The sequence below is a fragment of the Acomys minous genome (assembly GCF_964271855.1).
Source record: "Acomys minous genome assembly, chromosome: 11".
In the NCBI taxonomy this organism is placed as follows: domain Eukaryota; kingdom Metazoa; phylum Chordata; class Mammalia; order Rodentia; family Muridae; genus Acomys; species Acomys minous.
In genome coordinates this window covers 96,462,999-96,479,309 of record NC_140492.1, presented here as the reverse complement: position 1 = coordinate 96,479,309, position 16,311 = coordinate 96,462,999, and the positions used below count along the sequence as shown (strand labels likewise).

Sequence of the window (16,311 nt, the reverse complement as noted above, 5' to 3'; positions counted from 1 at the left end):
TATATCAACCTCTGACCTCTGACCTCCACACACATCCATACACAAAAACCTGGGGCTTGGGGCTGGGTATCTGAGTTTTGTTTCACATAAGGCCTCTAGTATCCCAGGCTGATTGTGAACTTGATGGTTTTGCTGAAGCTGACCTTCAAAGGCTGATCCTCCTGACTACCTCCCAAGACCTGAGAAGACAGACCTCCCACTATGCTCAGTTTATATGGTGCTATGGTGTGAACACAGGACTTGGTCCATGCTGGACAGTCTACCAACCACCACCACCACCAACACACACACACACCACACAATGTGACTTGGGGCAGGAAGGACGTCTCAGCAGGTAAAGGCCCTTGCTGCTCAAGCCTGACGATCTGAGTTCGATCCTTGGAAACCACACGGAGAGAACTAACCCTTGAGTTGACCTCTGACCTCCACAGATGCACACCTTCCCACACAATAAGTGAATACACAAATGCAATAAAATGTTTAAACAAAAGCTTAATAGGATCTGATGGCTATTATAAATTAGAAAACATATAAACATCAAGCAGCTAAAGGCTTGAGGCGTGGGAGGTGGGAGATGGTTCCGTGGTTAGGAGTGCTTCCTGCACCTCCAGGTTTCCTCGTGTCCTAGCACCCACGTCACCCCCAACTGGAACTCCAGCTTCAGGGGACCTAACACTTCTTCTGGCCTCCATGGGCTTCCTCCCATGGGGGTAGGGAGTGCAAACACAGACAAACACACTTGCACACTTACAACTACAAATAAAATGAAAACAAGCATAGTCCTGAAGCAATATTCCCCTAATATAGACTTGACCAGATTATGAGATTTGTATATACTATCATCTTTGTCAGGGTTTTCTAGAGGTGCACCCTAAACAGGGAAAGTATTAACTTACTTAATTAAATCCATGATTTCCTTAAATGATAATGACTCCCTGCTTTTCTGTCTTCCCCTGAATGGCAACTTCCCTGGCCCCATTCCTTGGGACCAGTGAACGCACTGAAAACTGTCCCTAGTAAACCTGCATTTATAAGCTCTGACTTGGCTTGAATGGGCACATTTCATCAGGCAGAATAACTATCAGTAATTGCAAACTGGAACACATTTTAGAAATGGCCCATCTCTAAAAATACCACTGAAACCAGACATGGTGGTGAACACTCATAAGCCCAGGACTTGGGAGGCTGATGCAGTAGGATGATGATGCTTGGGCCACCTATCAAGGCCCTGTCCCAAACAAAAACCACCGGAGAAGCAGACTGGCAAACAGCTTAAATTCTACAAAGGTCTAAATTCTAAAATTACTTAAATCTCCCTACAATTTTTACCTTACACACCGGTTTTAAAAATAAATCATGTTATTGTTGTTGTTTTGAGACGTTGTTCCAGTGTTCTGCTGGGTGAATATTCCCTAGTTTAGCTAAGGCACTCTGCTTTTCACTGACTCTGACAGTGCTCCCAGCCTAAGGTTATTGTGAATATTATGAATAATACTAGCATAGTTTTTTTTCTCCATGCAACACTGAGGACCAACCCCAGGCTCTTTTGCATACTAAACAAACATTTTACCACTAACACACAGCACCACATAAACATTTATATATTAGAAATTTGGTGGTCATAGCAATCATAATTATTGAAAAATACCTAGCAGTGGAATTTCTTAAGCGTGAAGTGTATGTGCTCTTTCTAAAGGTAGTCATTTGCTATATAATGACTTTGAAGTAAGTTATAGGCCACATATTTAGCAATTGTCTCCTAAAATCCTTATTGCCTAATGCTGGGCACAGAACTACTGTAGTCCTGTAATCCCATACTGAGGAGGCTGTGAAAGATCATGAACTTGAGACAAACCTATACTATAAAACTCCTATTATGGGGCTGGAGAGATGGCTCAGAGGCTAAGAGCACTGGCTGCTCTTCCAAAGGTCCTAAGTTCAATTCCCAGCAACCACATGGTGGCTCCCAACCATCTATAATGAGATCTGGTGTCTTCTTCTTGCGTGCAGGGTACATGCAGTGATAATACATAATAAATAAAAAAATCTTAAAGAAGTCCCTTAGTTAAATTAGCAGCAGCAGCAACATGTAGGCATCTGAGTTTATGTAAGGATGCCATATGTTTACACAATGAGAAAATAGTCTATCACATTTCTCAGAATAGAAGTCCCTAGTGTGTTGGGTCACATGTTACTGTACCATGAAATTGTTGTATTTTGTTGTTTTAGCTTGATGTTTATTAACCAAGCCATTTCACAGTCCCTCCATGAACGTGTGAGGGTTTCACTGCTCTCCACGTTCACCAGTTCCTTCTCTGAGGGATGATACCTCAGAGAGCAAGCAACACAAAGATCGCTCTCCTGACACAAGCATGGCAGCGTGGTCTCTCGCTCTGGCCCTTTGTGGAGCCGCTGGTAGCATCATCGTATGACTCTCGCTGAAGCATCACATTTTTAGTCTTGTAAAATGTTTATCTTTTGGCTATGACAGTTTCAAACTCAGGGCCTTATGATACAAGGTTCCCAACGCCTACTACAGAGAAGCCAAAGCCTCCTCTCCAGCCAGCTGGGGGAGGTTTATGGTCTTTCTTCGGCAGGGACTACTCCCCTTGTTAGCATAGAATTGGTAGAAGACCGATCATCTTTCAGCTCCTTAAAAAGAGGTGTGGAACCACAGCTCTCCAGAGGATTGTGCCAGAACACTGGGGTACTGCTCTAGATTATTTTGCCCACTTCCACAGCTGGGATCATTCTTTCTTTACTTCTTCTTCTTCTTCTTCTTCTTTTTTTCTTGAGACAGAGTTTCTCTGTGTAGCCTTGGCTGTCCTGGACTCACTTTGTAGACCAGGCTGGCCTCGAACTCATGGAGATCTGCCTGCCTCTGCCTCCCAAGTGTGGGATTAAAGGCGTGCCTCACCACTGCCTGGCCATTCTTCCTTAACAAACGATCTCCATTGGTGTGTCCCTATTTCAAAAAAAATTTTTTTTTAAATTCTGGGACACACGAACCTAGAAATCTTTTTTTTAAAGATTTATTTATTATGTATACAGTGTTCTGACTACATGTATGCTCGCACACTAGACGAGGGAACCAGATCTCATTGTAGATGGTTGGTTGTGAGAAATCTTTTTTTTTTGTTTTTGTTTTTGTTAAAATTTATTATTTAAACATACTCTCCTTGCATGTGTGCCTACCCGCCAGAAGAGGGCACCAGCTCTCATTGTAGATGGTTATGAGCCACCATGTGCTTGCTGGGAATTGAACTCAGGACCTTTAGAAGAGCAGGCAGTGCTCTTAACCTCTGAGCCATTCTTGATCGAAGGTTGATAATGAACCATCATAGAACCTCCTATGTAGACCAGGCTGGCTCCCAACTCATACCTGCTTTCCTCTGGAAACTCTACCCTTACAAGCGGCTTCTGATCCCACAGGAAGGTAACTGCAGCCTCTAGGTACAACAGACCTAGCACCACCTGTCAGGAACTATCTGGTACAGACTGATAAGTGACTCGTTCCTGAGAGAAGAAAGGCAGGCAGTCTGTAACTATGAAGAGCAACTATGGCTGTGCATGGCTGTATCAAACTCCTATCAGGAAAACCAGACCCAACAACTTACCAGACATGCCAGACCAAGAAAAGGGTCAACCACCCTCACCTGGTACCTACTACCAAATGGGCACCTAACAGTGCAATGGAAAGCCCTATACCAGGCCATCATCTAATGACTGGTGTGTTCGTCGAGCACCAACACAGGACACCCTTATAGTGGAGCTTCATCTTGGCGTGGTAACTTCTATTTCTTTTTAAGATTTATTTATTTATTAAGTATACAACGTTTTGCCTGCATGTACACCTGAACACCAGATCTTATTATAGGTGGTTGTGAGCCACCACGTGGTTGCTGGGAATTGAACTCGGGACCTTTGGAAGAACAGGCAGTGTTTTTAACCTCTGAGCCATCTCCAGCTACCCGCTGTTACAATTATTTTATATGAAATCTACTGTTTGTTTGTTTGTTTGTATAGGAAGCAAACAGAAACTGTAATCCCCGAACTGTGGAAACTGACGGAGTAATGGTCAGCCTGGGCTATATAGCGAGGCTGAGCTACAGTGTGGGACCCTGACTTGAAAAACGAAATAAAAAGGGAGAGGGGGCTGTGGAGGAAGGAAAATAAGCTGGAAGAAAATAAGAGGTAAACGAGAAAGAGCTAGAAGAAAGGGGAGGGGAGAAAGCGAGAGCCTTGAAAGGAGCAAGTTGGGAGCTTACTAGCCATTTGCCTAAAGCGTGCGGACGGGCTCTCCCTGCTTCCCGGCCACCGTGCTCTTCCGGTCCCAGAAGCCCCCACGCGGCGGAAGTCGTCCCTGGGCGGGCCCGGTAGCGTCCGTGGTAGCTCGCCATGGCGATGGGCAGCGGTGGCGCGGTCTCTGAACAGGAAGACGCGGTCCTGTTCCGGCGTGGCACCGGTCAGGTGAGGTCGCAGGTGGCGCAGGACGGCGCCAGCGCTCGGAGAGCTGCCGGGGACCGAGCCAGTGCGCGCTCGCTCGGGCTGCGTGCTGCTATTCCACCCGCAGGCGGCTCCGGGTGCAGTTTGGGCGCCTGGGAGGCTGGGAGCCACGCTTCGGTGCTGTGTGACTGTGATGGCGTGTGCGGGGGACAGGCTGACCGAAAGCGATGAAACCAGTTAGGAGTCATTGAAATGCTCCAAATTTAGGTCAGGATCAAGATGTTGTTAACAGTGAATTTAGACTAGCGTCTTGGGCTCTGGATATAGTTTTGTGACTAGAAGGACCAAGTTTCTGAGGATATCTAAAGATGGCCCGGGTGGTTGAAAAGCTGCTGTTGACAGCCGTCCACCCAGGTGGGGAAGACGAGAAAGGCTTACAGTGTGTGAGCCGGAAGATCAGAGCCAGGCTTGGTGGTGCGCTCGGGAGGCACTGGGGAGACCGAGGCAGGAGGATCAGGATTTCAAGCCTGTCGTCGGTGTGAACGCGAGGCCAGCCTAAACTGTAGTGAGACTCCGTAAAAAACAAACGCTCTTAAATGGGAGGGGAAAGGAGAGCTACAGGCCGTGCCTGTGACCAATCCCAGCTACTGAGGCAGGATTGTGAGGCTGAGGCTAGCCTGAGAAACAACATACTACTCCGCCTAAAAAACAAAGTTTAAAACATTAGGAGTTCAGCCTTGGTATAGGTTGGTGTGCGATTTCTGCTCGGAGCCTAGGACGGGCGAAGAGAATTCATGGCAACATTTGATGATGCTCCCTTCCCTCTCTCTGAACAGCCCTGCAGTTCCTAGCCTGAGGAAAGCCTTGCCTTTCGCCTCAGCATAGCCCTGGTGGTCTGGTTCTCTTCTTAAGCCACACACTTCCCTGTGGCTATTTGTCATCTAGGTATCTTCTTCAAGCCCCGGGTGTAATCTTACTTATTGGTTTGTTTTGTTGTTGTTGTTGTTATTGGTTTGTTTTGTTGTTGTTGTTGTTTTGTTTTGAGACAGGTCTCACCATGTAGCCCTAGCAGACCTGGAACTCTCCATGTAGGCCGAGCTGGTGTCAAACTCACAGAGATTGACCTGCCTCAGCCTCCCATGTGCTGGGCTAAAGGGGTCCACCACCACACCTGGTTTTGAAGTTTGTCTGGCTCTTTTTTTTTATTTTTGAATCAGGGCTGAATTCCATGGCCTAAATTGGCCTAGAATTCAATACATAGACGAGGCTGGCTTGAAACTCTTGGCCGTCCTTCTGGCTCTACCTCCCCATTATAATTTGTAGTTTGTGGTTTGGATTTTTTTTTTCTTGAGATAAGGTCTTATGTTGTAGTCTGCACTGTCTTGGAATCCACTCTGTGTAGCCCAGGCCAGGCCTGGCAATCCTCCTGCCTCTGCTGAGTAAACTGAGGCTTTCTTTGGTTATGGGACCTATTATGCCAGTAAGTGGTAACTTCCTAAAAATGCAGACCTCTGTAACACATACATTTTGAGTATTTGGACTGTAGGCATGTGCTAGGGGTTGAACTGGGGCTTTGGACTACATCCCCAGTACTTTCTATTATATATATATATTTTTTTCCTTATTAAACACATCTATCTATAAATTGTTTGTATTCCTTTCCCATTTCAGAGCGATGATTCTGACATTTGGGATGATACAGCACTGATAAAAGCTTATGATAAAGCAGTGGCTTCCTTTAAGGTATGAAACGTTTAATCATTCTTTTCCTTATTTTCTCTTGTCATACATTTAGGGGAAAAAAAAAACTAAAGTAAATGGAGGCTTTCTTAGGAGTTGGGACCTGTTATGTTAGAAAGTGTTGAGTCTCTAGAAATGCATCCTTCCTAACACACACATTTCTGTCACTGTTTTCATAGAATGCTCTAAAGAATGGTGACATTTGTGAAACTTCAGATAAGCCAAAAGGCACAGCTAGAAGAAAACCTGCTAAGAAGAATAAAAACCAAAAGAAGAATGCCACAACTCCCTTGAAACAGGTTACTTATTTATTTAAACAGAGTCTTGCCCGGTCTGGGGGAAAGGGTTGATGATGCTGTTTAGAGTGCCTGAGAGCTGTGAACTGAGTCAGCAGTGTACACATGCACAGGCACACATACATGCGTACATGGACATGCTGGGCATTTAACCCAGAGCTCCTTCTATCCTGAGTATGTGCTGTATTCCTGATCTGTAACTCTAGCGCACATGCGCATGCATACGCATACACACATACACCTTTCAACAATTTAAAAATCATTATGAGAAACCAAAACTTCTGGGTAACTAGGTCTGCTAATTCAAGAACAGAGGCCCCAGGGTGGGAGGGCAGTGCACTGATAGAGCACCTGCTGGGTGCAGGCCCAGCCCTGTGTGTCCCGCATTACACCCACACTAAATCAGAACAAACCCTGGAGACTAGATGATCATTTTTTTTTTCTCATATTCTGTTTGCTGTGTGTGTGTGTGTGTGTGTGTGTGTGTGTGTGTGTGTGTGTTTGTGTGTTTGTTTGTTTGGGAAAGTAGTCTAATGCCTCATTAGCCAGCTCATTATACCAAAAGGGAAGGTGTTCGTATTTGGAGAGCATTTGCTTTTATTTAGCTAGAGTGCTGGATGCACTTTGGGTCTCTTTTGTTCTTAGTGACAAGTTTAAGTGGTAAAATACATTACAACCATTCATATACTGAGAAAAGAAGTGACTAAGTAGTGTCTGACTGAGTAGATGGGGGATAGGAATTTCAGCTGGAGAGCTGGGTTAGGGTTTGTTCTATTCAAAAGACGTACTGTATGTCTGAGTCTTTCATTTCTCTTCTAGTGGAAAGTTGGTGACAAATGTTCTGCCGTTTGGTCAGAAGATGGCTGCATTTACCCAGCTACCATTGCGTCAGTTGATTTTAAGAGAGACACCTGTGTGGTGGTTTATACTGGATATGGAAACAGAGAGGAGCACAATCTGTCTGATTTACTGTCCCCAACCTGTGACGTAGCTAATAATGTAGAACAGAGCGCTCAGGAGGTAAGGTCATGAAAGAGTCCGTTCCTAAAGTAGACGCTAAATAAGGAAAAAGCATTATAATCAGTTGTCACTCTGACCCACCAAGCCGTTAAATAATAGTCTCATTCTGTCTTGTCGTCTCATTCTCCTTGCTAGGAAACGAGGCCAGGGCCCTACAGATGCTAGGCAAGTGTCTTGCCTTTGCATAACAAAATGATTGTTTTTCTTTTTTAAGAATGAAAGTCAAGCCTCAACAGATGACAGCGAAAACTCCTCCAGATCTGTCGGGGGCAAACCACACAGCAAGTCCAAAGCGGCTCCGTGGAATGCGTTTTTCCCTCCACCACCCCCAATGCCAGGGCCAGGTTTGGGACCAGGAAAGGTAAATGTTCTGTTGAGAACATTATGTATGTAGGAAGTAATTAATATTGGGACCCTAACTTTTCCATTAATTTATAGCTTTCCTATGAAACTAGTTTTTCCAGGCCAGTATCTTTAAAAAGAAAGTGTAGTAGTGAGGGTGTTGGGAGCAAAAGGCTCTTCCAACTGCCATGGCATAGTAGGCTAGTACCTAGTATACTTTCTGGGTTTTTTTGTTGTTGTTTATTTGGCTGGTTTTTCGAGACAGGATTTCTCTGGGTAGCCTTGGCTGTCCTAGACTCACTTTGTAGACCAGGCTGGCCTCGAACTCACAGCGATCCGCCTGCCTCTGCCTCCTGAGTGCTGGGATTAAAGGCGTGCGCCACCACGCCCAGCTATACTTTCTGTTTTAAAGACCTTTATTGCATCATGGAGTGTGTGCATGAGACCCACATGGTGGAAGGAAAGAGCCTATTCTGCAAGTTGACTTCTGACTTGCACAGATCCTTGTGCTCTATGTGCTAAGTACTATGGGATTATAGGCATGTGCCAGCCACCACACCTGGTTTGTCCCAGAGTATATTACAGGGTTAAGATGTAAACACTTTTTATGGCCTCTTTGGTTGTAAGTAGAAGAAGTTAACTTTAAAAAGAATAAGGCTAGAACCATAACTACCTAGTTTGTTTTGTACTAAGCCACAGTGTTTCTCCTCAGAGAAACTGCTACTTCGATAATTCATGTGTGTGCACACATAAGTTTGTGTATGTTCATGTTATGTGTGGGCACTGGTGCATGTGTTGGCCAAAGCTCTACAGTCACTTCTCCACCTCATTTTCTGGGACAGAGCATGTCAGTGAGCTCAGAGCTTGCTGACTCAGCTAGTCTGGCAGGCCATTGAACCCCAGGGACCCTGTCTCCATCTTCCCAGGGATGGCGCTGGAGCTGTGTGCTGCCTTGTCCTGCTTGGCTGTGTGGGTGCTGGGGACCCAAAATCAGGCCTTCATGCTTGTGAGGCAGGTGCTTTACCAGCTGAACCATCTCTTCACCCCTAGTTAGTAATTTTTAAAAATCAAGAGAAATGAGCACAGTAGTGGCTTGTCAGCTCTGAGCACTGGAGAGGCTGTGAGGAGACAGTTACTGAGTTTGGAACCAGCCTGGGCTACATAGTGACATGTTTTGTTTTGTTTTGTCGTTGTTGTTGTTGTTTTAAAGGACAAAACTAAAACCTAGAATTAAAAAAGTGACATAAAGCGGTTTAGTGGGTAAGGCATCTGCCCCAAGCTGCTAACCTGAGTTTGATTCCCCCAAGTCCTCTTGATAGAAGGGGAGAAACAAGTCCCAAAGGTTGTCTCTGGGTTCCACATGAGTACCATGACACATGCTCCACCCATGCAGGCACACACCACTAAATAAATTAATGTTTTAGAAAATTTAAAAAAAAAAAAAAAAAGACTCTCTATGATAATTTCCTAATTGAAGGTTGTATTATATTAGAGTTTCTTGAGTCTGAAATATTTGTCTTTCTGGTAGTTTGTACAATGTACTTTAGCATATGTAAGTGATAGGACCACTAAAACTTTTTCTTTTTTTACATTTATTTACTTGGGGTGGGTACTGTGTACATTCGGAGGTTAAAGGACAACTTGTTGGAGTTGGCTCTCTTCCTCCATGTGGGTCCTGGGAATTGAACTTGGGCTTTCAGACTTGGTGACAAGCACCTTTTATCTGCTGAGCCATCTTGTGAGCCCAGTATAACACCGTGTTATTGTGACAGTAGGGGAAGAATATAATCTTGTGATTAAGTTATTTTAGTAAGTGCATTGTCTCCGATTTATTAGGCAGTTACAAATCTTTACTGTGATTTTATTTTCTGAATGTTTATGTAGAAACGAAATGAAGAAATCTAGAGGCTACCACTTAAGATTTGCTTTATTTTTAATTATGTGTATGTGTGCATGTCTGTGTGAATGTAATACAGGTGCATTTAGCTACTGAGCCATCTCTCCAGTTCCTATTTTCATTATTTTGGTTTTGAATACTCTTTCTTTTGTGAAGGAAGGAATTTTTCTTTAAAGTATTAACTTCCTTCGGAATCCTCTTTGCAGCCGGGTGTAAGATTCAATGGCCCCCCACCACCACTGCCTCCCCCTCCCCCCTTCCTGCCGTGTTGGATGCCTCCGTTCCCTTCAGGACCACCAGTAAGTATAAAAGAATTTAGATTAAACTTTTATATGGGGTTAGGAATTTTTCAGAATATAGGAAATTGGCGTGTGCTAGCTTCGGCCACCCCAATGTTGGATTATAACAAGTAAAAATGTAAACCTCAAGTTTTTGTTGTGCAGCCCTCTTACCCAGACACAGTGCTTGCCCAGGCTCGTCTCCAAGTTGTGTCGTGTGTGTTTCCTCCCTCAGTAGTTGGTACCCAGTTTACTGGTGCTGGATTCTGTTAGAAAGGACCGTGCTCAACACACAGAAGATAGATTCTGTGTCTTCTGGAGTTCTTGGATGCAAGCTTCTGGGCCTGGAATTTCTCACTGCTTTATTCTTGTTTTTATTTGTTTGTTTGTTTGGGGGTTTTGTTTTTGCTTTTTGTTTTTGTTAGTTTGGTTTGATTTGGTTTGGTTTTTGAAACAGGCTTTCTTTCTGTGAACAGGTTGTCCTTGAACTCACAGAGATCCAACTGCCTCTGCTTTCCTAATGCTGGGATTAAAGGCATGCCCCACCACCATCAGGCCCTAATGGAATTTAATGGTAGATGTTTAAAAGATCTTAACAGTAGTTAACAGGATATTTTTGGGCAGACTGTATTTGTGTGGGAGTCAGGCAGGCGTCCTTTCCCAAATCTTTCCTTTTAGTGTCCTTAAATTCTCAGTATGTGCGTGTGCGTGCGCATTTTGTTTTGTGGAGAAACTGAGTCTCTGTTTTGTATCTTATGCATAGCTTCATAATGGAACAAAAATAGTCTAATCATACTATTTATTAAATGCTTTTGATCTTTGTTAAGTTTATTTATTGTTGTAGTGCTAGATTTCTAAAAAATGAAGTAGAAGGCATCTCATGGTGTATGGGAAAGGTTCAATTAATATCCATTATTCTCTGTGTAAAATGAACCCTGGATTTCATTATTTTCCTAACAGGATTTCTTCCCTTTCCAGATAATTCCTCCGCCTCCTCCCATATCTCCAGACTGTCTGGATGACACTGATGCTCTGGGCAGTATGCTAATCTCTTGGTACATGAGTGGCTATCATACTGGCTACTATATGGTAAGGATTCCCTGACATCCTTTTTGCAGCTGTACAACTTTTGGTGCCAAGTTTTGCACCTAGAACTATTGCATGACTAAAAGTGTGGTTTGTAATGTGGAGCCTAAAAATTTAAGGCTGTTATTTTATTTTATTTTATTTGTTTATTTATTTATTTATTTTGAGACAGGCTTTTTCTGTGTAGACTTGGCTGTCCTGGACTCACTTTGTAGGCCAGGCTGACCTTGAACTCACAGAGATCCACCTGCCTCTGCCTCCAGAGTGCTGGAATTAAAGGCCTGTGCCACCATGCCCGGCTAGGGCAGTTTTTAAGACTACCGTAAAGTTTAAAAATTGACAGTCCTCTTTTATCATCCCTTCTGAATATGGTTGTAGTTCATTTAAAACTTCTGGCTCTGGTTGTTTTTTAGTTTTTGTTGTTGTTTGTTTGCTTTTTTTAAGACAGAGTTTCTCTGTGTGTCGCCCGCTGTCATGAAACTCTCTCTGTAGACTAGGCAGGCCTTGAACTCAGAAATCTACTTGCCTCTGCCTCCAAGGCTTACACCACAACCACACAGTTCCTTTTGGTAGGATTTCTGTGTGTACTCCAGGTCAGCCTCTATTCCCCTGGCTCTAACTGGCACACTGGCTCAGCCCACTCGCTGGTCAGTACTTTTCACTCCAGCCTAAGAAGCAGTTTTAGATAGCCATGGTCCTCAGAGTGTTGGCCCCAAATTCAGAGCTCCTTCTTAGGAGTGGCAGCTGTGTGTGTGCATAAGGACATTTCATTCCATTAGTGTGTTTAGTTTAAAGCATATGACCTTCAGAAGTGTGGGGGTGTGCTTTCCTGGAGCAGGAGTGCTGAGGGCTGTTCACCTTTGAGGGGAGTAAGCAAGCCTGTGAGTCAGGCTTTCCAGTAGCCCAGACTTGTGAGGAGCCCATTGACTCAGGTGAGCAATCCTTAGCCCTCACCCAGTGTGGCCCAAGCCACAGTGTCTCCTGCCATGTCACAGCAGGAGGTCAGGGCTCACCTCGTCCATCCTGTCTTGCAGAAATCAAAGCAGAGCAAGAATGAGTGAGCATTTGCGGTAGCCTAAGTGCTCTAGCTTTGCTCCTCACTAGGCACAAGTCACTTTGCTTACATCTCGTGGCTGGGTAGATGTGAGTTTAGGTGTACGTGGAGATAAGTGCAGATGGCATTGAAGTGAGAAGGAGGTGTTGGGCTAGTCTGACCAGGAGAGACAATGTTTGAGTCCTTAGCTTTAACAAAACAAAACAAAACTTTAGCACTTTCCACTTAGTGAGTTCTAGTGCTTAATGATTTCTGGAGTTTGTTCATTGTTTCTGGGGGCTGGGTTACACTACAGGACCTTGGAAGTCTGTCCCACTGAGCCATACTCTCAGCTTTAGTGGGTGACTGAGGTCAGGAGTATCACTAGTAATAAAGGAAGAAAAACTTAATTCCAAATTAGTATTTTTACTTTGGGATCCTTTTTTGATTTGATTTGTTTGTTTGTTTGTTTGTTTTGCAGGGGGAATACAGGGTCTCACTGTGTAGCTCAGGCTTCCCTGAATCCCTGTGTAGCTTGGCCTGGCCTCCAAATTGTACCAGTCCTCCTGCCTTAGCTTTCTAGTTGCTGGGTTACAGTGTGTGCCACCATGCCTGGCTTGGATCAGTGACTGTTAAAGTGTATTGGAGTAGTATAAGTTACGTTTTTAAATATATAAACTTATTTTCTGATGGCATTTTATTAAATAAAATTAATGCCTGACATGAAACAGACTACTTACTTGGCTCTTGCCATGCAGAAGAAACCCACGGCACTGCACATGTTAGGCAAATGCTCTAGCATCAAACTGTTCCTAGTCTCATGGTTTTTGTGGCAGAGTCTTACTGTATAGCTCAGCCTTTTACTGGCCCAGGCTAACCTTGAAATCAAGGACTTCTTGCTTTTGTCTCCTAAGCACCAGGGTCATTAGGTATACATCACTAAGTTGGGTTTAAGAATTATTGTTTTGTTGTGTTTTGATTTTAAAGGAGAGACCAGGCTAGTCTTGAACTCAGAGATCCACCTGCCTCTATCTTCCAAGTGCTGGAATTAAGGCATGGGCTCCTGACATGAGACGGGGGCTACTGTAGCACTGGCTGACTTTAGGTTCACTGTGGATCTGAAGATGACTTTGAACTCCTGGTCCTCCTTCCTCTGCCTCCCAGTGTAGACATGCATCACCACACTCGGCATCCAGCTTGGCCTGAAATGTTTATTCACACATTTATCTACCGTGTACTCTGTTCTTTTAACCTTTTATTTGTGTTTTTTACAGGGTTTCAGACAAAATAAAAAAGAAGGAAAGTGCTCACATACAAATTAAGCAGTAAGTCTGTTTTTTAAAAAGCTGATTTAGGGGCTGGAGAGATGGCTCAGAGGTTAAGAGCACTGCCTGCTCTTCCAAAGGACCTGAGTTCAATTCCCAGCAACCACATGGTGGCTTACAACCATCTAGAATGAGATACGGTGCCCTCTTCTGGTGGGCAAGTGTACATGCAGGCAAAAACACTATATATGATAAATAAATCTTTAAAAAAAAAAGCTGATTTAGCCTTGTATAACTTTTATATGGGAAATGAGTGTTTTGGACATTTAAAACTACTAAAGATAGTTTCTTTTTTAAGATTTGCACATGTGCCTGTGTCCCTGTGTGCTGTGGTGGGGGTGGGGTATGCATGACTGCCAGAACAGGACATTAGATCCCCTGGGGCTTGAGTTACTTGAGTTACGTGTGTTTGTCAGTGGCGTGACCTGGTGTAACGAACAGAACTGTAGTCTAGAAGAACAGCAAGTGTTCTTAACTGCTGAGCCCTCTTCTCCAGCCCCACTAAAGACAGCCAAAAATTAGATTAAATATTGAATTATATTCACATAATCAAATTCTCATGGTATCAAAGTATCATCCCCCAAATACTTGGTGGTTGGTTTGATTATGTTGGCAAAACAGACTCTTAAGCTGGCCTTGAACTCTTTGCTGTTCTGCCTCAGTCTCTGTAGTGCAAGGATTGTAGATACGCACCACCATACCTGCTTTAGAATCTGGCATAGAGTGTGAAGATAATTGCAGTGTCATTGCACTCAGGAGTGTGTGTGTGTGTGTTAAGGTGTGGTAATAGGGAGTGAACCTTGGGCCTCACACAAAAGTAGTAAGCAAACATTCTGCCACTGAGCCATATCATCAGGTTTACATGTTTTTTGTGTGTATGGAGATTTTGTGTACATGTATGTTTATGTACCATGTGCATGCCTGGTGCCCTTGAGGCCAGAAGAAGGTATTGGATCCCATGAAACTTGAGATATGTATAGGCGGATATAAGGTGGTTGGGTGCTCTAACAAGAAGAGTAAGTGCTATAACCATCGAGCCATCTCTCTAGACCCACCCCCTCTTTTGATATGCTGCAGTGTACAGTACATTGCATTATCTGTTGTCTTAGTTACTGACCTGTTGCTTAGAAGAGACACTGTGATGAAGGCACCTCCTAACAGAAACTAGGGTGGGCCCGTGATCATCACGGCAGGAAGCAGACAGGCATTGCTTTTAACAAAATATCAATCGTTTAATTTTACCAACAAAGACTCGGGAGCCAGATGCTGGGGTGAAGACCTGCTCTCTCAGAGAGGCAGAGAAAGCACCCAGCTGACCTTCCTCCTCAGCAGGCGCCTCTCCCCCATGCTGTCTCAAACAACCTTCTTTAAACTGAGTGTCCCTGCCTTCTACTTCCTGTGCTTCTCTCTCCCCATCCTCCTACTTCCTCCTACTTTCTATGGCTTTTTCTTAATCCTGTGTTCACTCCCTGTCAAGTGGTTGCTTGCTCTACATCTTGACCTATGGTTGACTTTATTGAGCCAATGAATCCTGTTTACAATATTTAGGCAGAAAGCTCTTGGATTAAAGATGTGTGTGCTAAGGCTGAGCCACACCACAACTAGAAATAGATTTTTCCAGTAAATAACACCCCCGCAGAGTTCACAGCGTGCTCAGATATCATGCAGCAGACAGGCATGGCTCTGGAATGCTGCTTATGTACCTGTCATTCTTACTGTAACTTTCTGGAGGCCCTAGAAATTTGAGTTCATTTTTAACTCTAGAGGTACTTGATATTATAATCCAAGTGACTTAATTTCTAGCTTTACTACATTGAAAAAAAATGTTTATTAAACTGTTGCGGTCACTATTTTTTTTTCCGAGACAGAGTGTCTGTACTTTTGGCTGTCCTATAACTCATTTTGTTGGCCTGGCTGGCCTTGAACTCACAGTGATCTGCTTGTCTCTGCCTCCCAAGTGCTGGGATTAAAGGCGTGCACCATCACGCCTGGCTCAGTCACTATTTTTTAATGAAAACACATGATTTGATAATATGAAGTATGTTTAAACCATAATAGAGATCAAATACAGTACTCCTTAATTTTTAAACTAATATTATGTCAACATAGTTTTAGTTTTTGCATTCTGTATAAAAATATGATTTGGGAACTGACAAGATGCTATAGAGGCCAAAGGGCTAATGACCTGAATTCAGTCCCCAGGGTGGAAGGAAAGAACCAACTCTTCCTAGTTGTCTCTGACCTCCACACTTAGATACATATGCACACATGCGATTTCTTTTTTATATCTTATAACTGCCTAAACTTTTTTCTTTCAAATTCAGGTTCAGCTCTCTCCCAAGGAGAGGTTGGTTTCCCTGGCCGATAAGAACAGAAGTCTCATCGTCATCTTTGTGGACTCTTTCTTTGAATGGCATCACCAGCGTTTTCCCAGTCTGGGGTCCATGCCTAAATCACCAGTGGAGCGTGTTTAGAGCATAAGCAGTCTGAGGAACCAGACGGGGGAAATGTGAGTGCGTAGACGCCAATCTGCCAAAACTGATTGAGCACAGTTGTAGAGCAGTAATTTTCTCAGTGTGTTAAGATTTCTATTCATTCCTTTAAAGATAAATAAAAGTCCTTTTTTGAAATCTTGACTTTATAAATGTTTTCTTTTGGGATATATCCAGTGAAGTTGCGTCTAAAGATATAGAAAGAAAACTACTCAAACTTATTACTTGGGTAAAGGGTAATTTCTGAAAGTAGAACAAATTGATATTCCAACCATTGTGTGATCTGTTGTTTTTTTTTTGTTGTTCTTTAGTGTGTGTGTTTTCCATTTCTCAAATATGGAGTCAAAGAACAACTT

At 43.6% G+C, this 16,311-nt stretch overlaps 1 protein-coding gene across 1 annotated transcript; it reads left to right on the top strand.

Moving 5' to 3' along the window:
• The first annotated feature begins 4,350 nt into the window (after window positions 1-4,350).
• LOC311609456 (survival motor neuron protein) lies at window positions 4,351-16,093 on the top strand. The gene is made up of 9 exons (XM_084802574.1): window positions 4,351-4,470; window positions 6,118-6,189; window positions 6,366-6,485; window positions 7,302-7,502; window positions 7,717-7,863; window positions 9,948-10,040; window positions 10,998-11,108; window positions 13,413-13,463; window positions 15,788-16,093. Exons 1-8 carry the CDS (start codon window positions 4,399-4,401, stop codon window positions 13,458-13,460), a joined length of 864 nt encoding a protein of 287 aa, XP_084658700.1. The 5' UTR covers window positions 4,351-4,398; the 3' UTR covers window positions 13,461-13,463; window positions 15,788-16,093.
• Window positions 16,094-16,311: the final 218 nt, after the last annotated feature.

Bases quoted from the DNA above. Each gene is read 5' to 3' on its own strand.
- LOC311609456 (XM_084802574.1), top strand. From the start codon at position 4,399: ATGGCGATGGGCAGCGGTGGCGCGGTCTCTGAACAGGAAGACGCGGTC. The intron at 7,864-9,947 runs GTAAATGTTCTG...TCCTCTTTGCAG, and splicing joins CAGGTTTGGGACCAGGAAAG to CCGGGTGTAAGATTCAATGG. The intron at 10,041-10,997 runs GTAAGTATAAAA...TTCCCTTTCCAG, and splicing joins CGTTCCCTTCAGGACCACCA to ATAATTCCTCCGCCTCCTCC.